Source organism: Orcinus orca, chromosome 3 (assembly GCF_937001465.1).
Source record: "Orcinus orca chromosome 3, mOrcOrc1.1, whole genome shotgun sequence".
Lineage (NCBI taxonomy): Eukaryota > Metazoa > Chordata > Mammalia > Artiodactyla > Delphinidae > Orcinus > Orcinus orca.
The window spans coordinates 79,571,606-79,593,720 of record NC_064561.1 but is presented as its reverse complement, the minus strand read 5'-3'; the positions used below and the strand labels follow the sequence as shown (position 1 = coordinate 79,593,720).

The window sequence follows — 22,115 nt, the reverse complement described above, 5'->3', positions numbered from 1 at the left end:
AGTCTTAATGGTAATCCTGCTGCCAATTCCTAGGATTCCTGTTATCTTAGCATTTTTCTGATCAGAAATTAATAATAGATGAAAACAAAAAAGAATGAGACACCTGGCTTGTTATTTTATTCTTGTAAAGCCAGGAATACTCCATAATCAATTGAGAAGTGCTCAGAAAATGACCCCTATGGATATGTTGTGACCCCAGATCAGGAGGATATGCTAACGGGCCAAGGCTTGCATGGATTTACATGAATACCTGACAGCAGAGGGGGAGTGGAGTGATGAAATTGCAAAGTGGCCTGCATATTTCAGATCTGGTCCTATATAAGGATTCTAGTGGCATCAGTTATAATAACAGAAACAAAACATAAAGATTTACTCTGCTTTGTTATGATTGCTAAACAAGTGCTTAGTAAAATGACATAAAGTAAGTGCTCTATAAATGTTCATTCTTTCCCCACTTCCCTTCCCCCCGCCCCTTTTCCTTCTCTTACAAGTATGGAGGAGGGGGCTATGGAAAAAAGAAAAAAGTGAAACCATAGTTATGGAAGTTCTTTGACATCTCTAAAAATTATAAATATTATTTTTCCAAAGTTTATGTACAATACATCCAAAATATATACAAAATTTCCTAGTATCAGGATGGAAGCATTTTGCTAAGTGTTTCACTAGTCTCCTAGACAATTTTTTGTGCTTCTATAAAGTGCCTTGGACTTAAGCCCAATCTGAAAATAACTCCTTTACCATTAGCTTTGATCATGTTCTCAAGGCATATAATTTACATGACAGCATAGGTGACTAATGAGAAAACATCTATGAATTTGCACGAAATATCAGAAGATTTCCTAAATAAAGAACAGCTTGTTTGAGTTCCCTCTTGGGGAATTTCTCCAACGCTTTTGAACTATCTTTTGTAATTTCAAGATGAAATTACATCTTGAAATTTCAAAAAAATAAAATCAAGCTGATAAAATTGGAATGGCATTCCACTGGGAGGTGGAATTGAAAGAATCATGCTCCACAGGCTGTCCTCAGGAACAGGGCATTTTTATACTGCCAGTTTAACTTAACAGAGGCACGTCTGGTCCCCACCCATCCCTGAGTCAGGTACCGTTAACTGTTAATAACTTACTATTGTCTAATTTCTGTGAAATTTAAACTAACACCAATTGCACAAAATAAAAGTGAAAGAAAAAGTTAATAAAAATAAAGGTAGGTACAATTACTTGTATAGGAGGTAAGACTGATAAGCAGTATTTGTTTCTGCTATTCCTCTCAAGTGTACAAGGGCCTCCCTCCTTTGTTATTTTCTTACCCATTTCAATTCTACTATTGCTTCTCATGCACTTAAACCACTTTTATGGTTCGTTCCCTAAGACGCACTCTTCACTTGGTCTCTTCTTAATTGGACCCCATAGATTCCAGCAATAAATGTCCAAGTGCTCAGGTGTACCACTCTAAATCCCCTATGTATCACCTGATAAGCTGTCCCCAGCAGCTTGTTAGTTCCTTTTGGCCATAAAGGACTAAACCTGAGGGAAAAATAGTGGAGTTTGGAAAAGTCCTTGATAAAATAGTACCTCACAGAGATATAAAAAATAATTTTTGAATAAGAATTACAAGGCCACAGAGGTGAAAGATGTTGCAGGAGCATCTTGCCTGACCTCATGGGTATGGAGACAATTAGACAGAGTTAAGCATTCTTTAGAGGTTTGAATCTACAGGACTTTGTGACAAGATGGATGGAAGAGGATGGGAGTAAAGGAGAAATCTAAAGTAACTCTCAGGTTTCTGTCCTTAGCAAGTAGATGCATGGTGATGCCATTTTACTCAGCTAGGAAGGAGATCAGTTTTGTACGTTAGATACTGAGTTCAGCTGGGGACATATTTTATCTGAGATGTTTATGAGATACCTCAAGAGAGGAGTCTAAGGTCCAGAGCTCATGGGTGACCTAGCGTTGGTCATTTGGCCATCGTTCACACAAACAGATTACAACCATGGCCACAGGAGTAAATGAAATTATCTATAGAGAGAAAGAAGAAAGTTTAAGACCAGGAATGTAAGGATCTCCCTGCAGTAATTGCTCTGAGGAGAAGCTCACAAAATGAGACCAAAGGAGTATTCAGAAAGTTTGGAGGAAAACAGAGCATCATATTATAGAAGTCAAGTGAAGAGTGCTTTAAGGGGGACTGTCAACTGTGGCAAGTGTTCAGAGGTCATTCAAGATGAACACTGAAGCAAGTCCACTGGATTCAGTGACATTAGTAACTTCAGCAAATCCTTGCTTAGTAACGTCATTAAAAGCAAAAGCTAGAGTGCTTTTAATGCGCTAACGTGAGGCAGGTATGCGGAAAGGGAGTCACAGTATAGACAACCTTTCCAAGAGATGTATCTGTGAAGGGGGTAATACAGTGGTAGAGCAACAGCTGAAGAGGCTTCAAGTAGTAAAAAGATTTTATTTCCTTTCTAAGATGGTAGCAACTGAGTTACATTTAAATGCTAATCGCTTGGAGCCAGTAAAAAGTTAACATTGACAAGGAAGGGGGGCTAACAATGGCATACGATTCCATAGGATACGGGAGGGCCTGGAATCCAGACCTCTAGCCATTTGGGAACCCTGAGCTTCCCTTAGTTGAAATCCAAGTCCCCCGGCTAAGCAGCTTCTGGGCCTCCAATAATGCATAGATTTTTCTCATTACTCACCAGATATCACCTGGGGTGGAGGAGGATAAGGAATTGGATCAGAAATTGAGGGTGATCAGATACCAAGGATGGGAGATTCTTGCTAAAGTAACTTAGCAGGAGTCTTGCTACAACTGGACTCTTGAGGACAAGGCTCAAGGATGAAGTCTAGTCAAGAAAACGGCCCAGAGGAGCCTGACTAAAGTTTGGTCAAGGAGAGAGTCTTTGCCACTGTAGTATTTTTTTTGCAATTTGTTACACCTTATGCATAGATTCCGTAACTCCAGTCAAGAAGTACTGAGTCCAGACCTAGCACTGTATCTAGGGGACTGGAAAAATTCAATGGTGGCATCACAGTCATCCCAGGGCTAATCAATCAAAAGGAAGAAAATGAGGGGCAAGGTGAGAGGGAAGAAAGAGAGCTGTGTGTTGTGAAGCAGAGCTGTACAAGTCGCTCAAAATTTTGCATAGGAAAATGACTGCACCCAAGGGTCCTGTTGTCACAGACATGTAATGGCAGTGTCAAGTCAGTGACACTAAAATGACTTCTGCCTCCTCTCCACAAACCCCGTTCCCCTACAGAGTTTACACAAGCAAAGTCCTGGTCAACAAAAATGACGACTCCTTTATCCCATCTCTCTCCACAGCTAATTTTCATTAGCAAAAAATAACCTTGCCAATACTATTATTACTACAGCATCATTTTATTTCTCAATGCCATACAATGCCAGAAACTATATTATCTTTTGAAAATTAACACAAACAAAGTAAATTGGCATTCCTCATTTGATAAGACCTAGGCTCATATAACCCCTGTGCACCCAAGAAGAAAAGCAGGAAAGTCTCACTGCTGGTCACTCTAGTGCAACACGTGGTTCAAATGATGGAAATCAGCCTTATTTTATTCCTCCAAGTGACTTTCAGTCCATATGGATTCACTTCAGAAGAATCCATATGGATTCCACTTCAGATAAGCATAGAAATTGTCCTTCATCTATTGTCTCTTCCTTTTCTTCCTTTCTCCCAAGCTCCTGGGTCTCCCGTTCCCTTGAATTTTCTGTTTCCCTACCAGGAGCCATATTTACCTTTCAGCCTCTGGCCAGGCTGTCCGTCATTGTGTTCATCCATTATTATCTTCTGAGGAGCCAGACCTATGGGAGGGGACTTCAGGTCTGCTCATAGGAAGAGGTGAGAGAGATTCCAAAACACCTTTCTTCTGCTTAGGTTGATTTCCTCTTGGCATAACTCAGGTGCACTGTTATGCTGACAATGCTCATGTGTCTTATCAAAGAACCCCTCTGTAGAACAGTCTGCTGTGATCTGAGACCCTGAAGTGGGTGGGAAGGAACCATGCACCAAAAGGGAGTGATGGAGTAAGTTAACATATGTTGTCCTACCCTCGCCCTAGTAAAACCTTTGCCCTACTGGTGTAGGTAGGAGGTGGAACACAGCATTACATTCTGCCCACCCAGCAATTTCTGGCCACTGGGTGTTCCCCCCTCCATCCTGTCCCAGCCTATATTCATTTTGTGGCACCATCTTTGAGACGTCCTCACTTGCTTTCCCATACAAATAACTCTCCCTCACCTCCCAAGCTAGAGCCAAGGTATTCACATGTCTTTCTGCGACAATGTTCTTATAAGTTTTCTTGGACATGTCACGACTCCAGCAAGCTCCAAGAAGAAAACCCTGGATTCAGATCTGCAGAGGGGATTCACTTGCTCCCTATACGGCCATGGTGGCTGTTAAACACTTATGGAAGCTGGGAGTCGCCATGCTTCCACCCCAAGGTTTGATCTCTCCCTTCCCTTCCCTTCCCTTCCCTTCCCTTCCTCTGAGTCACTCCTCATGGGAAGGAAAAGAGAGACTCCTCTCCACATCAGCTTTTGAGGAAATGGATCCATCCACACCCTGGGAAACAGAAGCAAAAACAAAAACTCCCAAACACTCACCATTTTCTCTGGGTATTCTGGAGATAATTTAGCCACGTTAGAACTGGCAAGATGAGATTTAAGACAATTAGAGGAGGAACAGGGCTGTGAGGACCACGGATGCATTGGGTCAGCTCGTTACATTTGCAGGCAGAGCCCTTTCGGGTAAACAGGGAGCGACACAAGGAGCACATCAGATGTGACCTCTCTCCTCTAGCTGTGTGCACAGCAGCCTTGTCAAGAACGGGCTTGCCTAGGGGACTCCCGGGCCTGCCTCTTAGGATTTCACCAAAAGCTTTGTTCGCCACGTCTACTGTAGGTCAGCAGAAATTCAAGTGCGAAAACCAGCTGATCATCAGAATTACCCAGGGAGCTTCATAAAAATATAGATTCCCAGACATCCTCCTAGATTCACCTGAGCAGAATTTCAGCAGTGAGGACCTGGATTCTCCATATTGACAGGGCTTGCCGGGTGCCAACTTGGAAAACCATTTTTTTTTTTAAACATTTTTATTGCCAAGGTAAACCCACATATACCAAAATCTGTTTTCAGAATTTACCTTTTCAAAAGGGAGAAGACTGAGAATGAGAATGGTTATCCCAGGTTTTAGATTAATATATAATGTACTTATAGTAAGAGGAGAAATCTTATGGACATATATATATATATATACATATATCAAATATATACAAAAAACTAAAAATGTGGAAATATTAGCATCATTAGACTATGTTCAGTGATGATATGGTATTGCTATTATAATTTCCTTGTAATTTTTTGTATGTTTTAAATAGTCAAAGTAAAAATACACTTCCAAGTGAAGGTTACTCAGTATTATGGATTTGTCCTAATCCATTCAATCATTCCCGTAATGATGGATGCTGAGGTAGTATCTAGTTCGCAATTTAAACCCCCAGAGCTTTGGGGAAAAGCTCACTTTTATGAGCTCACATCATCAGGAAGTACAGCATCCCTTCATTTTCTACACAGTGAACTAATTTCAAGTTTGCCCTCTCATGATGCCAGGAGGGAAAGAAGTTCTAATATGTCCCTCAGAGATCTGTTCTTGCCTGAGTTAGGTTACAGTTTGTGGATTTTCCAGACTGTGGAGGATGTGGTGACTACAGAGAGAAGGTCATATTCGTCAGTAAAATACTTTTTTTCTGCAAGAATTCAGCATACATGTCCACCACCTAGTGCCCATGGTGCTTCCAGAGGCAGTGTGGAGCTTGGAAACAGTCCTTCACTTAGTGGAGTACGGAAGATAACCACTGCCCACAAGAAAAACAACCTCCATGTTGGTTTCCGAGTGGTTTTTCCTTTCCCCTGCTTTAGTTTTGCCCCTGACAGGATGATTTCCTAATTCATTGTTCTTTAAGTTGCTCTGATCTGCATCAAAAAAAAAAGGAGGCCTGGATCAGGTTCAGAATGCTATTTTCTTCCTTCTGAAGCCCAAGCCCTGGTGAGCTTTGCAGAGTGTTCAGAAGAGCCTGAAAATCCTGGAGGGTCCTCTTCCTGGGGATCAGGATTCAAAAAAGTTTGTACCTTTTACTGACAATCTGTGGATGGCAGGAGTTGACCTAAAGGCTTCTTGAGGTTTCTATATATTGCTGGTGCTGTTCGCTGAGGGCATGACTCTGTGTGCTGTGGCCAACAGTCTGCCTCAGTGGGTCCCTTTTTGAGGATCCCACTCTGCAATCAGAGCCTGGCAGCACTCATCCCACCACTGCAGAAAGTAAGATATGTCCACCTGGCCCAGATCCTGTGGTGGTTGTTTTTTGTGTTCAGCTTGAGGCTGAGAATAGTCTTCCAACTGCAGTAGTCAGTCTGTTCTTGGTGATCCTGGCGTTCTTCTTGGTATTGGGGCCAGAAAGGATACCGAGTATCTGGGTCTCCTCCTATAGTCAGCAGTCCTGGCACATAATTCCCAAGTGTTAGAGTAGAGGAGAGTTCTCTCCTCCCTGCACAGCCTGCATGGGCTGCATCATGACACTTTGTCCTTGGATCACACAAGGGACAGAGGATACGTGGGATGGGAGAAAGGTAGAAATGGTTGGTTCCTGCTGAAAGAACTGGAGGAAGGAAAATGATGAGATCTGCCTGGGAAAGTGCACAGGTCAATTTCGTGCTGCAGAGCTGTCAGACCAGGTCTCCCATTTGGGCCATCCACCGAGGAATTCACAGGCTCACTTCTGTTCTGCCCAGGGTACAGAGATCTTGGGTCCTGAAACCACATTTGAATTCTCGATTCTGGAATGCCTGTTTGGCTAGTGTTTTCCTGTTTGCAGTATCAAGGAATTGGCTCCTCTTGAAGGCTTGAACTAGAATGTTTGATTGAGATCTTGGGACGGATGTCTGGTCTCGTGTGGCTCCTTTTGGTAAGTATTCTTGAGTATAAGGCTGAGGCTGGTTCTGTCCATGGATTTGGTCTTCTCCTAGGGAGGAGCTGATCCCCAATCGTCTCTGTCTTGCTCTGTGGTTTTTAAGCCAAATCTGAATTTTAAATTCTGGAATGCCAGTTTCCTTGGCCATTTGTTTCCTGTTTGCTTTTTCAGGGTAAGGGTCATGTTCAAGCCACGCTTGCAGGATATTCTTTTGACCCTAGTTGTAAATAATCTTGCCTTGCCAGGTTTCTTTTTGTAATAGTATGTCACTTGCAGTGCTGGTCAAATCCATCTTGGGAAGAGGTATCCAGATTCTAAAAAGATGAGTGGACAACTCGGAAAACCATTTTTATAGCTTATAGAATCTAAGCCACAGATCTGGAAGAGATCTACTCTAACTTTTCCACTTTTCTATTTAAAAAAAATTAAACTCGGAAAAGTTAATTGCAATGTTGTACAATCATAACAGCTTATTTTCTTTAAAAATTGCAGTAGTGAAAAATTTTGTTTGAAGAAAAAATGTGCCTGGTGAAAAAACTGAGGGACCAGCCTAGTGATATACCAATTGAAACCTCTGGACTGATCACGGCCATGGTGATTTTGTATCATTTATGCACTTAACTTTCATTCATTTATTCACTTAACAAATGAGTATCTACTATGGACCAAGGCTGTTTTAGGAAAAGAGGATGCAGTAGTGAAGCTACTCTGCCCTCACCGAGCTTTTATTCTAGTGGAGAAGAGAGACTAGCGACAAGATAAAAATAAAATATAGAGTAGTCAGATGTAGCCTGTCAGTAAAACTAAAGTGGGGAACAGGGATTTGAAGTGTTCAGCAATGGGGGTTGGGTTGACATTTCAGACACGATGGCCAGGGAAGGCTTCATTATATGAAGGTGACTTTGGAGAGAAAAGACCTGAAGGAATTGAGGGAATTGGCCATGTGTAGATCAGGGGTACAATTATCAGGCAGAGGAAGGAGCAAATGCAAAGGCCCCGGGGTGGGAATATGCTGGGTCTGGTAGGAATAGCGAAGATGTTGGTGGGAATGTAGCAGGGTGAATGAGGAGAGGAGGGTGCATAGGAGGTGTGTCAGCGAGGCACAGGGGGGCCAGATCACACGGGTCGGTGTAAGCACTTGGGTTTTTAGTCTACATGAAATGAAAAACTATTGAAGAATTTTGGACAAGAGAGTGTTTATACCCAACCTATGTTTTAATGGAACCTCTCCGGGCAGAGTTGAAGGCAGACTGAAAGGGCAGTAGCAGAAGCAGTGTGGCCAGATATGAAGCTATTGCAGTACTTCAACTACATGTTCTGGGTGAGAGAGCATTAACCATCTCCATAATGCTAAGCATGGATATCACAGTGTGTTTATGCTTCAGAGTGACAAAGGAAGGACACTGGGAATCTGCAGTTCCCTCGGCCTGCTTGGCTCCCACACACGTCTCACGGTGAGAGCATCCTGCCAGCACAGGAGTGACACTAGTGGTTAGTGAGTAGTGCTTTTCATTCCACCTGGTACCCAAACACTAAACAAGTCCTCAAAGCATCCGTATCAGCAGACCCCACATGCTGGCTCTGGGGACTGGCGCAGGAACAGCGTCTGCTTGAGGCCAGGGAGCTTGAAGCAACAAGTACTTCCTACACAGTCTCTCTCACTCCTTGCTTTTCCTAAGTGTTTTTTTTTTTTTCATCAAGTGTTCTATAGGCTCTCTGATCCCTTTGCTCTCCGGAGCACTTCCCCATGTCATCAGGGCTACAGCCTTTCCATCAAGGTTTCAACTAAGTATGTTGTCCTTCCAAAGCACTTATTAAAACAGACAGATATTTTTAAGCTCTTAGGTATGGGACTGTTGGGCTGTTGCTGGGTGAAAATGTCTATTTGCTCCAGTCTACAATTGCACCTCAAACTTTTCCTCTAAAACACAATCCTGTTATAAGACAGGTCATCATTATGATATGGGGAGTTTTGTGATACATATCAAAACTTCCTAGCAAATATCAGACTGTTTTTAATTATTTTAGCTGACTAAACTTATTTGCCAGGTCAATCTGTTCTTACAATGCTACTTGGTTTTTTCCCAAGTCAACAAATTTGCCAACTTCAAATGTATTCTAAGTGTTCAAATAAAAACATTGATGGAGGAGGGTACACAAGCCTGCAGGATGTAAGACAAACCTGATTTTCAAGAGGTAAAACATTTGTGCTACAAGAATGCAAAATGTAAGCGAACCATTTTATTGCAGAGAATTACCATTCTCAAATGTTCATTGCAACAGTCTAGAGAAGGAGAGAAAATTAGGAAGGTTTTTGTCATTTTGGATTTTATCCAAGTAACGAGAGGCATATATTTACAAGGATGTGCCAATTTTCAAGTCCAAGTATGGCAACAGATGAAATTGTACTCCCTCGGTGGTTACTGTGAAATATACACAGCTTTCAAAACCAGCATGAAGGTGAGTCAGAGTGATGGGCATTTGAGCAGAGGAGGAAGCTGACATAGTCTTTTAGGCCAAGCAGTAATCCTGGGTGCCTCTGAGGGGAGCGAGGTATTTAATCACCTCACCAGTGGGCGTCTTTCTTATTGAGTAAATACCTGGCAGCCTCAGCAGTCAGCTTGAAAGGCAGAGAGAAAAGTAAATGTCCACAGGTGAGTACCCAGTGGAGGTGCTTGTTTAAGCTAAATCCTGTGTGTCCTCTAGGGCCTAACTCAGTGTTGCCTCTCCTACCCAACTGTGGAACTGTGACTGGAGCCAGCAGGCATCTGATTTATTCTCTATGTGCAGGGTCCCAGTTACCAAACTAATTATTGAATGAATGAATGAAAAAGATGACCATGAAGGATGCTTGAGATCCAACTGGGAAGAAGTGTGTTTCCCACTGTTAGAGGTATTGGAATCAGATGCTCGATCAGTGGTTCTTAGCGTTTCTCTGTTCAATGAACATTTTTGGGTGGTGATATCAGTAAAGGGATCGAAAGGGGAACACCCCTTTTTAGAAAGAAATATTTATAAAAATTTTAAAAAGCTTTCCAGCCATTTGTTGGCCACTTTTCACACTACACCTCTTTCCTCTGATTAGCTGTAAGTTGTACTCTGCTCTCCTCCAGTCTGTCCATGACAACCTTCCACCAGTCAGATAGCTCTATAACAAAAGGCAGCTGCACTTGTGGCAAAATGCAAATTTCATTCTTTGATTACAATTGGCAGCTGACCCAGGAAGAGTTTGAGGGACACCAATGTCTGCAAGCCACTTAGAAAATCATCATTTAGGGATGCTGCAGAAATAATTCCTGTACAGGTGAGATCAGAGCACCCGCAAAGCACACATTCCAACTCTAAGTCCCTAAGCTTCTCAAAGTACAATTACCTCTGCTGTTGTCAATTTAGTCATTTTTGACATGACTCTCACGTGACCCTGTGCTAAGAGCATGAAGGTTTTGAGGGTATAAAGAATGGGAAGCTGGAAATGGCCAAAGGCATTTTGTCCTTCAAGGGTGACTTAGAAACCTGAACGTAGCCTGGCCCAGCTGGAAGAAGGCTCCTATTGTCTGTCCTCTTTCTAAACCTGCACAACTATCACCACCCCTTCTCCTGCCTCCTCTTTGCCGTGACCCTAAACCCGCAGTCTCATTCCTGCTTCCCACCGTTGTAAGGCAGAAAGAGGGGAAATCCTGAAAAATAATGTATGCTTGTAAAAACCTCTACAATAGTAGCAATTGTGATGACGTCATACCCTGACTGTCGCTAGTCAGGTTTGTCCCCTCTGTCTGACAGAGAGAAGATTCTCTCTTGTCTCTGGGTCTCCTACTGCCTCTGGGTATAAGGTTAAACCTGAGATTATCTGGTCAGCAGACAGAATCCTCCACATCTCAGGCAGCCATGGCCTTGGCAAGACTATCTGAGCTTCTAGCAAAAGGCCATGGAAGACAACAGGTGTTTGAGATCTGGGGGCATGTAGAGCTGTCAGGACCTTAGGGACACACATCCCTTCCTATTACAGATGAGGGAGTTTGGAGTAGGGAAGAGCAGTGCAGACAAGGTTATGTGAAGTTTAGTGGTAGAGTCTGAAAAACTTATTGGAGTGGCCTTGGGCTGTTTCCAATACAAATAGGATGTGAATCCTGGAGTCCCTCACTTTATTGAAAAGTTTAAAACACTTTTATTATTCATACGTGTTTAGAAACGGAACAAAAATATTTTTCTTATATGTGTAAAGAGATCATTTAATGGTAAAATATACTTGTATGAGAAATCTCCTTTTTGGCACACCAATTCTTTAGCTTGTCTCCTTATCGGCATTTTCATGTAATACATGAAAACATTACAGTAGAATTAAAGGTCTCATGCCATCTCTCCTTTTTTCAGCCTCATGTTTCTTCTCTACACTTTTTCCAATTGTCTTCTCCCTGTGCTATGGGCAGAATTGTGTCCCCCACAAAAATCCATATGTTGAAGCCCTAACCCCCCAATGTACTAGTATTTAGAGATGGTGCCTTTGGGAGGTAATTAGGTTAGATGAGGTCATGAGGGCAGGGCCCTCTGAATGAGGTTAGTGCCCTCATAAGAAGAACCTGTGATCTCTTTCTCTACCATGTGCAGACACAGCAAGAAGGCAGCTGTCTGCAAATCAGGCTGAGAGTCCTCACCAGAACCCAACCACACTGGCACCCTGATCTAGGACTTCCAAGCTCTAGATCTATGACAATAAATTTCTGTTCTTTAAGATACCCAGTCTACAGTATTTTGTTGTGGTAGCCTGAGCTAACCAAGACACCCTGACTCTCTTTCTCTCACTGTCATTCTACTTTCTCCCTCTACTACACTCTTCCGAGAGGGCAGAGACAGAGGGTATAGACCTGGTGACTGTGATTGCCTATGTAAGGCCACCTTGCTGCATTTTTACCCCTTTATCATTAGAATTCAGTGAAAGAAGTGTCTTACCTATATTGCGTTATTTTTTTAAAAAACAAATTAAAAAATATTTTTGACCAGTTTGCCTTTGGGAATGATGCTAAACTCCTTTCTTCCCTGTGCAATTGGTAGAAAATAACTTCTCCTAAAAAGAGAGGGAAAACTGGGGAAAGAAAGTATTGAAGGAGAGGTCAACGAGAAAGGAGAATCTGACAGACATAGACAAGGAGAGATGCTTCTGATGTCCCCTTTGTCCCTGAGCCTCATGGTGCCCAGCCCTCTCTATCCTGCCTGCCATTCCTTTCCTTAACATCTTCCCACTGCCGCTTGCTGCCATTTCCCTTCTATTCTTTCCTCTCCTGTTGAAACTCCCTTCAACCCCTAAGAACCCATTCTCCCAAGCCCAGATTTCCATGCCTCTACCTTCTAGAGTAACAGAAGACATGATCTCTGTGCTAATAGTTGAGGACCAGCAATCCTCCCTCCCGAATAACAACTGTACATGTTAACAAGAGCCATCGGCAGGGAACACATCCACCTTTGTTTCAAAGACTGCTCATCCAAACCTAAGTGTCCATCGATAGATGAATGGATAAAGAAGACTGGCACACATATACAATGGAATATTACTCAGCCATAAAAAGAAACTGAGTTGTTTGTAGTGAGGTGGATGGACCTAGAGACTGTCATACAGAGTGAAGTATGTCAGAAAGAGAAAAATAAATACCATATGCTAAAACATATATATGGAATCTAAAAAAAAAATTTTGTTCTGACGAACCTGGGGCAGGAAAGGAATAAAGACACAGACGTAGAGAATGGACTTGAGGACACAAGGAGGGGGAAGGGTAAGCTGGGACGAAGTGAGAGAGTGGCATGGACTTATATATACTACCAAATGTAAAACATATAGCTAGTGGGAAGCAGCTGCACAGCACAGGGAGATCATCTCGGTGTTTTGTGACCACCTAGAGGGGTGGGATAGGGAGGGTGGGAGGGAGACACAAGAGGGAGGAGATATGGGGATATATGTATGCATATGGCTGATTCACTTTGTTATACAGCAGAAACTAACACACCACTGTAAAGCAACTATACTCCAATAAAGATGTTAAAAAAAAAAAAGAGTTCTCATCCAAAAGGAAACTCCAGCTCAGCACTATCCAATAGAACTATAATGAGAGCCACAAATGATACTTGAAATTTTCTAGTAGCCACATTTTTAAGAAGTAAAAACAAATGAGTAAAATTGATTTAAAAAATATATTTTAGTGCAATGTAATCTAAAATATATCATTTTAATACATAATCAATTTTTTAAGCCTAATAAGATATTTCACGTTATTTTCAAATCTGTCTTCCAAATCAAATGTGTATTTTATACCTGCAGCACATCTCAATTCAAACCAGCCACATTCAGTTGGTTAATGGCAGCATGTGGTAAGTGGCTACCGTATTGGGCAGCACAGCTGTAGTCAGAAAAAAGGAAAGGTGAGGCCCAGCATATCAGCAAATGAGGAAGCCCCCCACCCCATCCTATGGACTCCTTCTTCTGGGCTTGAAAGCACAGGCCTCTTGAAGAGGGCACAAATCAAATGCTTCTTTGCGATTTGAGATTTTTTTCATTGCTTTTTAAGAAAGATACCCAAACTACCGTCTCCTTAAATATTATCATTAGAATCCCATATGTTCAGAACAAAGATTTCTCCATAGATTCTTGAAACGTAGTACATTGCTGACAGTAATTTCTAAAAGCAGAGACCAGCCTGATCTCTCCTCTCATCACTTTTGTGAAGCCAAAGCATTGTGTCCAGTGTGCAATGTGGTGCTCAAGCTCTCACCCCGCGACTTCTCGAGAAAATTATGGCCACAAATTAGTTTTATTTGCTGAGAAATGGGTGATTCCCTGCCTGCACTGGCTATCACAACAAAGCTGCCCCAGCTTTAACAGGTGTATAGGTACACAATAGTAGCAGCCCTTTGTACCCTGGACTTACTGTTATGTTTCTTTCAAGTGCAGCTGTGGGTTTGCTTTCACTGCGGTTTGAGTAGAGGCTGGACCTTCAATTACAGCAATTAGCTGTAGACACCATGTGTCAAGTTCATTCATATGCTATTAGCTCAATTAATCCTACCATGGTGCCCAAGCCCTTGATGTCCCTTACTTTTTATAGCTGAAGTCTGCCTTTTATACAACGTAGAGAAATTATTTTAATGGTAGAAATTTCAGGATGAGTGATGTGGAGGGTGGTACTGCTAAAATCTAGTAGAATGAGGTTTCCTTTCAGTAGTTAAATTTTTTTGACCATCTAGTGATATTTGTTTTCAAGGATTTCCTGCTTCCAGTCACTAATCTTTTATCTCTTTGACACAGCCTCTCTTTCCTTCCTTACTCAGACCTTTATCCTTATCTGAGGGGTTACCTTATAGAAATTGATAAAGATAAGTTTTTATATTCAGGAGGCATTTGTGATTTTATTGACATGCTGAAAAGTATTCAGACCTAAAAGAAATTAATCTCTATACCCTGCTACAGAGTTTTCCTGATCACCTCAAATTACACCCCTGCCAACTCTAAAGCTGACTTGGGTTAAGAAACTAGTCCTTTCTCATTATCACTTTTCCCAAAAGGGACAATGGCAACTTTTTTTTTCCCAGTCAAATTAAAATTCACATTGAAGTGTATTTCTACTTGATTGTAGCTCTTGTGAAGAATTATGAAGAAACGATAACACGAAATCTGGGATGGCTACTGTTTGTAGATTGGATTTTCAAGGACAGCTCATTCCCATGGTTAATTGAAAGTTAAATGCGTATAAACAAGAGTTGGCAAAGATTGATTCTCCTCCCTCTCCAGAGGCTTCTAAGATTTCTTTTCACGAGCACCCAGGGTCCTTCCCCACACTGGTGCAGATTCCGTTCTCAGTATATCTGGCCAGATGACGCAACATCTGTGTTCTCTTTTAAGAACGTGAGAAATGAAACTTTTTCATCTTCCCTTTCTTTGAGTTCTGGGAAATCCAATTAAAACTGTTCAGATTTTCCTTTTCTTGTTTGCTTTAGAAGACAGCTTACTGGAAGAGGGCTGTGGTGGTCTCCTGCCTGTGGAAGAAGGTGACCGAAAAATCAACCTGATTGTGGAGTTGTCGACCCAGGTTTCCCATCAGACTGAGAAGATCACTCAGCTGGAAAAAATTTTAGAAGAAAAGGAAAGGAAGATTCAGCAGCTGGAAGCCGAGCGGGAGGCCCATCCTTTCCCAGAGGTCAAAGACTCTCCAGAATGTTTACAAGAGGCCAATTTTCTTTAATTTTCTTTAATAATAGCATCACTCCTGTGGTCTATGACGAGGATATTCAAAGATTCTCAGTAAAAAAAAAAAAAAAAAAAGTTTATTAAGTGTCATCAAGGTAAAGTCCAGAGCCCAAGCAGACTCACTGGCAAACTCAAGTTCAAGTTCACGGGTTTGACCTATTCTATAAGGTTCATATCGGAAGGAAACAAAACAAAGGGAAGTCCTCAGATGCAAACACTGAATGTTTCCCCTTTAGACATTTGTCACATAATCCACACAGCTGTAGAATACTTTGTTTTCAGACATTCCTGATAACAGAGGGAGAGGAAAAAACACAAAGCTAGAGAGATGGTCAAAGAACTTAGCATTATCCTCTTACCAGAGGTTTGTCACACTGCAAGGGAAGAGTGGCATGAATCTCATTTTATTATGCAGCTCAACTGTGAACAGAAAGCAGTCATGGAGGGTGAGCTTCAAACTGGGGAATGTTGGGGTACTGAGAGCAGAATCATTGCCAACAGATTAAATAGCCATGAGGTCTGTCTTTTCGTATCCTCTAGAATATATTTCTCAATGGCATGTATTTTATTAGCATTTAGCAAGGGTAGAAATGAAGTAAAACCAAACCAATCAAAAGAAATAAAGAATGGATGAATCAGAGCCGCAGTCCTTTGGGAGAAGTGTCCTGGGACAACATCTCCTTGGGAAAACACATAACACTGATTTTTCCCTTACGAGCAACATTAAGACCAAAGCAAAATACACCATTACAATTGTACCGAGGAGCTGTGGATGGCACAAAATAACATCAGGAAAAATAGAGGATGGGCAAAGGAAAGCTGCCCTGTAATTAATGGAGTAGAAGACCTCATATCATATCTCACTCATCCCCTTCAAATGAACTATTTCTCATCCAAAAAGACAAGCTAGTTACTAACTTTAAGACCTTGGGGCTTAATTCTTACTCTCTCTGTACTGCAGGACTCAGGCAAACAGCTATAGCTATCCCATGAGTCTGACTGTATTGCTACTTCTCGATTTAATTCAATCAGTTCAACAACTACTCATCAGAACTCTTCTATCTACCAGGCACAATAGTAGATGTTAGCAATATCCTAGAAAACATGAAAATCACAACTTTTATCATTCAGGAATTCACAGGCACAGTTAAAGAGTCTCCTTAAAACAAAGTTTTTAAACCTGACTTTTTTTTTTTTTAAGGAAGTATTGAGTTTTGGACTCATAATAGCTTTGCAATATTGACTCTAGAGGTTCACTACAAAATAAAACCATGGTTTTACCAGTAGGTTCTATGTTCCTATAAAGCTAGAATCTTCCCATATCTGTACATAACCTCAGAATTTCACCTGAAATGTCTGCAAGTATGTACAGGTGCAGTCCATTATCAGAAATGAAACCAACTTACAACTCTATGATCATGAATACACACCTACCCCAGAAAGTGACTTGAAGCACTTTTCCACGGTTCCAAAAGAAGCTTTTCCATGGAGTCTACATCAGTCCCTCACTTCAGAAATCCCTTCTCTCCTGTCCCTCCTTCTCACCTCTTCAAACCTTATGATCCCCTTTGTCTTTCCTGTTTCTCTGGTATTGATGAGGGTACCCTGTTCCAGTCTTGAAGTTCTGCCCATTGTATCTGACACCATGGTAAGAATGAAAGTTGCCACGTTTTTACTGCATATTACTGTGAGAAAGCTTTAAATCTTTCAGTTTGGTAAGAGTGGACTATCTCCAAGACAAACTATTCCCTGCAATTTTCTTGTGTTATTTTGATCATCAAGTCTCCATTTCTTTATTTTACCAAAGATTATCTTAATCCCATGGGATACTGAGGCTGAGAAAGATGAAAAGCAGGGAGGGGGAGGGGGGAAAAAAAACACCTCATCACACCCCAAATAGGAGGGTGTTCACTTCTAGATCAATTTCCCCTGGCTAATGTCTTGGCCAACCCTCAGCATGAAAGTAGCCTTACAGCGGAGATAAAATGACAGAGCTGGAGCTGCTGTTAATAATTAATAGAGCCTGTCACCTCTACATATCTAAGGACCAGCCACTGAAGAAGAAAGCATCCAGAGTCATATTACCCTGCAAACCCATCTTTACAAGAAACTGATCTTGACTCAGGTCTAGGTTATCCTCAAATCAGAATCGGGGGGGATATTTGGTCCAAAGGTGAACAGACTAATCTCTGTTACTGACACCTAAGCAAGAAGAATTCTTTAGATATCCAGGTTTGATGAGGAGGTGGGAGGTGAGAAGGGTTGTTACTGGCCTCTGGCCTCTGAGACATTTATAAGTACAAAATTTCACATTCCCTGCTGAACATTTATGCCATTGTGTGCCCCCCAAATTTCATTTCCATTTTCTGCCATTCCTCCAGAGAACTGGGTAGTAAACTTCAGATTGTGCCAAATACCTGGTTCAGACAAACTACAAATCAGATTACAGCCCACACTGTAAAGCCAAAGTCTCATTTTTTAAGAGCCAGTTGGATTGCTGAAACAGTTTACTGATCTTTAAAATATCTGTTGTAAATATCACAAGACAGCATGCTGATGCCCTTATTCTTAAAGAAAATTTAGGCAATCATAAGGTAATATACCTGGTTCAAAATAATTGGAAATTAAAAATTTAAACTATTTAACAAGTAACAAAAGTCATTCTCTAATAGTCTAAAAACATTTACAGAAATATATGCAGTTTTAATTCTCCTTTTTCACCAGTCATTAACTTTTCTCAGGGAGGAAGTTAAGTTGAACGTGTGGTATGGCTAATCAATTTAATAAATGTTGGATTTTTTAACAATTTAATTTCATTATTATGTGCATGACAAGCTGAAATCATAGTAATAGACCTGTTAAAGACTAGCAGAAAAGTAAGTCACTGGAGAAACTGACCCGGAAATGTGAAGGGGGTGCCTTAGGTTTCAATGAAGTTCAGCAAAACTATACTATTTTTGCCTAAATGCATTTCTGGGAAAGAATGAATTCAGTCAAGTTTTAGTTATCTCTTACACTCTCTGCTTATCCCCAAACCCAATCATTTGCTTCTACGTTACACTGAAGTAAAGAAGTATTACACTGAAGTATTTATTTGCTTTAATGCAATAAATAGAGAAGTGCTGATGAACATTGCCGGCCTAAGTCAAAATAATATATATTTGGAAATTATCAAGTATGGGGACTGCAGAGACAAAACTATTCCAAAAGACATAAGAAAAGAAACATATTTAAAGGACTTGGAAAATCAGCTTGAGATTCAAAAATTCGACTCTCGTAATTTGAAAAAATTAGACAAAAAAAAGAAAAAAGTAATTTCTAAAGGCTAAATTATTACTATAATTTCTCCCCTGCTATTACAACAAAATCTTTTGTTAAGATTTCCCATACACGAGAGAACATTTTTTGCTAGTTCAAGTAGGAAATAACCTTTTTAAAATAAAGTACTAGTACACTGGGACAAAGTTCACAGCAAAAGATAGGGCTGGCCGTGAGATTTCCCATACCTAATGAAATTAGGTCTTTTACGGTAACACAAACAAACAAAAAAACCACTAAAAACAGTTATCAGGTTCCCAGAGCAATTGAGCATCTGAATTAGATACTCAGTACATTCCCAAAAACATGAACCTGTGGCAAGAGGACATTTAATGAATTGTCTGACCATTTCCATCCCAAAGGTTTAAGTTCGCTTTTTATTTAACAAGAATGACCCTTAGTGCTCAAATCCAATAATACCCAATCTCTTGTTCTTGGGTGAAAAAACTCACATGATGTATTGTCTAATAACTCTTGAATCCATTTTCTTAAAAGTCACAAATTAGCTTAAACAAAAGTTTACTGTCTGATGTCACATTTTTCAAAGAATGATGTTATCACAGGCAAAAGATGACAGCTGAAGGGGAGAGAAGGAGCTAGCCTAGCACCAGCTCTTTGTCATATGGGGTCCAAACAATAATAACAGTGAGTTCTAGTTAAAAGAAAAAAGCTGATAATATAATCTTTGGCCCTGTACTAAAAAGATGTGCCTTATTTTTTAATATAAATTTATTTTATTTTATTTTTGGCTGCATTGAGTCTTCGTTGCTGTGTGCAGGCTTTCTCTGGTTGTGGCGAGCAGGGGCTACTCTTCGTTGCGGTGCATAGGCTTCTCATGGCGTTGGCTTCTCTTGTTGCGGAGCACAGGCTCTAGGCGTGCGAGCTTTAGTAGTTGTGGCACACGGGCTCAGTAGTTGTGGCTTATGGGCTCTAGAGTGCAGGCTCAGTAGTTGTGGCACATAGGCTTAGTTGCTCCGCGGCATGTGGGATCCTCCCGGACCAAGACCCAAACTCGCGTCCCCTGCATTGGCCGGCAGATTCCCAACCACTGCGCTACCAGGGAAACCAAGGTGTGCCTTATCGCGTAGCTCGTATTTGAATGATGTTGGTATGGTAACAGTGAAAGAAACAATAAACAGCTATAGTGGATGCCCTATTATCTTGCTAGGGACCTGCATTTGCTAGCCAACAGTTATGTATATAGGAGTATAACTAATATTTACATAGCAATTTATAGTTATCTAAACATTTTCAAATAGATTATTTTATTTAATTTTCATGAGATAGGTTTTAGCTAGGTAATTAATCCCAAGCTTATAACTAGGAAATGCCAGAACAAGGGCCCGCGGGCCCCAGGCCAGTATAACTTTCACAACACTCACCACCCCTATGCAGTTATATAACAAAGACATCCATTGTCTACACATCTTTCTCAGGTCAGCCCGCATTGCCATTTAAAGGAAAAACAATTTTCCATGGGTACCTTCTTTCTCAAGTTTATTCCACAAGAGGAGTCAAAAAGCTGTCCAGATTCAACTGATCATATTAATTGGTTTGGTCAAAACTGTGTTTTGTCTTTGGTTTGCTCATTGTGTTTTATTTTAAAGTAATTGCTTTTAAGAAGAGTGGGGCCGCACTCTACAGTGTGCCCTGGGTCCCACCATTTCCTATTGTCTTATACCAGGCTGCTTAAGACATTTATTTTAACTGCCTTGCCCTATAGATAAATGGTTTGGAATCCCTGCCTGGAATACAATGCGTACGCCAGGTCCAGTTTGGTATGTTGTTACCATAAATTTAAATGTCTTGAGTTTTTGATTTACAGTCATATATATATATATATATATATATATATATTCAAAATAAGAAATTTTTCGATAAAAAATTTTAGACAAAATGAGTACATTACATCCTACATTCAATTGTTAATTAAAACATTTTCAAATAGATTATTTTATTTCATTTTACATTCAGTGGTAATGCATATTCCCGTATGCATGACAGAGGCAGCACAAAGACCTAAAGAAAGTAACCAAGAGTTCACTGCAGCTTCCTCATCAGTTCAGGACAGTTTCTAAATCTCTGGGGGTTTTTTAATCAATTTTTTTGGAGTGTAGTTGCTTTACAATGCTGTGTTAGTTTCTGCTGTACAGCAGTGAATCAGCTATACATTATACTATATCCCTCTTTTGTGGATTTCCTTCCTATTTAGGTCACCACAGAGCATTGAGTAGAGTTCCCTGTGCTATGCAGTAGGTTCTCATTAGTTATCTATCTTATACATAGCAGTGTATATATGTCAACCCCAATCTCCCAATTCATCCCACCCCCCTCTTCCCCCCTTGCTATCCATACATTTGTTCTCTATTTCTTTTTTAATGTGTGTGCTGTGTAGAAGGGAATTCTGACAGAAAAATGTCATTTGACCCACACCACAAAGCTCAAGTAAGTAGGTAAATGATGACTAACAGAACTGGTATTTTCTAAAGGAAGAAATCCAACACACAGACGTTCTACTTATTTCATCTACAAAACTCCCCTTTGCATCCAGTGGCATCAGTTCTATTTCATGCAGATGGAGAAGCAAAGACAATTAAGGGACATCTGTAAAGATTGTTTGTTCTATTTCTAGTTACTTTTTTCTCCTATTTAGATGAAAACTTAGGCATTAGGTCTCCTTAGCACATTTAGCATATTTAGTAGTAATGCCTTACATTTATAAAGTAGAATTAAAAATTATGCCTCTGGGGCTTCCCTGGTGGCACAGCGGTTGAGAGTCCGCCTGCCGATGCAGGGGACACGGGTTCGTGCCCCGGTCCGAGAAGATCCCACATGCCGCGGAGTGTCTGGGCCCATGAACCATGGCCGCTGAGCCTGCGCGTCCGGAGCCTGTGCTCTGCAACGGGAGAGGCCACAACAGTGAGAGGCCCGCGTACCGCAAAAATAAATAAATAAATAAATAAATAAATAAAAATTATGCCTCTGCTTGACTGACAACCCTGTGTTTCCTATTTACAGATGGGAAAACTGAGCTCCAAACGTTGGAGCTAGACTTGTAGAGTCCAGAACAGGGGTCAGCAAACTACAGCTACAGGCCAAATCAGGATTGCCACCTGTTTTTGTGTGGCTGGTGAGCTTAGGGTGGTTTTTACGTTTTTAAAAGGTTGAACAAAAAAAATCATATTCATAACACAAAAATTATATGAAATTCACATTTCACTGTCTATAAGGTAAGTTTTATCCGAATACAACCATGCTCATTGTGTAGGTATTGTCTCTGGGCTGTCTTCCTGCTATGGTGGCAAGGTTGAATAGTTGTAACAGAGACCTATAGCCAGCAAGCCGAAATATCGAGGCCTTCATGGAAAAAAATTGCTGACCCCTTGTCTAGAGCAAATTAAATGAATTGCCTGAAGTCATACAGCTAGTAAGTTTCAGAACTAGGCTTGAGTGTGATGTTCTTACTCCAGTTTGACTCCTTATGATACAGACACATTTACACAGACTCATTCTCAAATTGGCATCACAAGGAAAATATGTTACCCAGGGATCGCCAAATCTCACCAGGTTATGG

General features: G+C 40.9%; 1 protein-coding gene across 1 annotated transcript in view; it reads left to right on the top strand.

The window, feature by feature from the left end:
- Positions 1–21,592, top strand: part of CCDC192 (coiled-coil domain containing 192) — a 198,618-nt gene extending 177,026 nt beyond the window's left edge. The window contains 3 exon segments of the mRNA XM_049707872.1: positions 14,974–15,215; positions 15,218–15,277; positions 21,560–21,592. Coding sequence (XP_049563829.1) covers positions 14,974–15,215; positions 15,218–15,277; positions 21,560–21,592 — 335 coding nt within the window.
- The last annotated feature ends 523 nt before the right edge of the window (positions 21,593–22,115 follow it).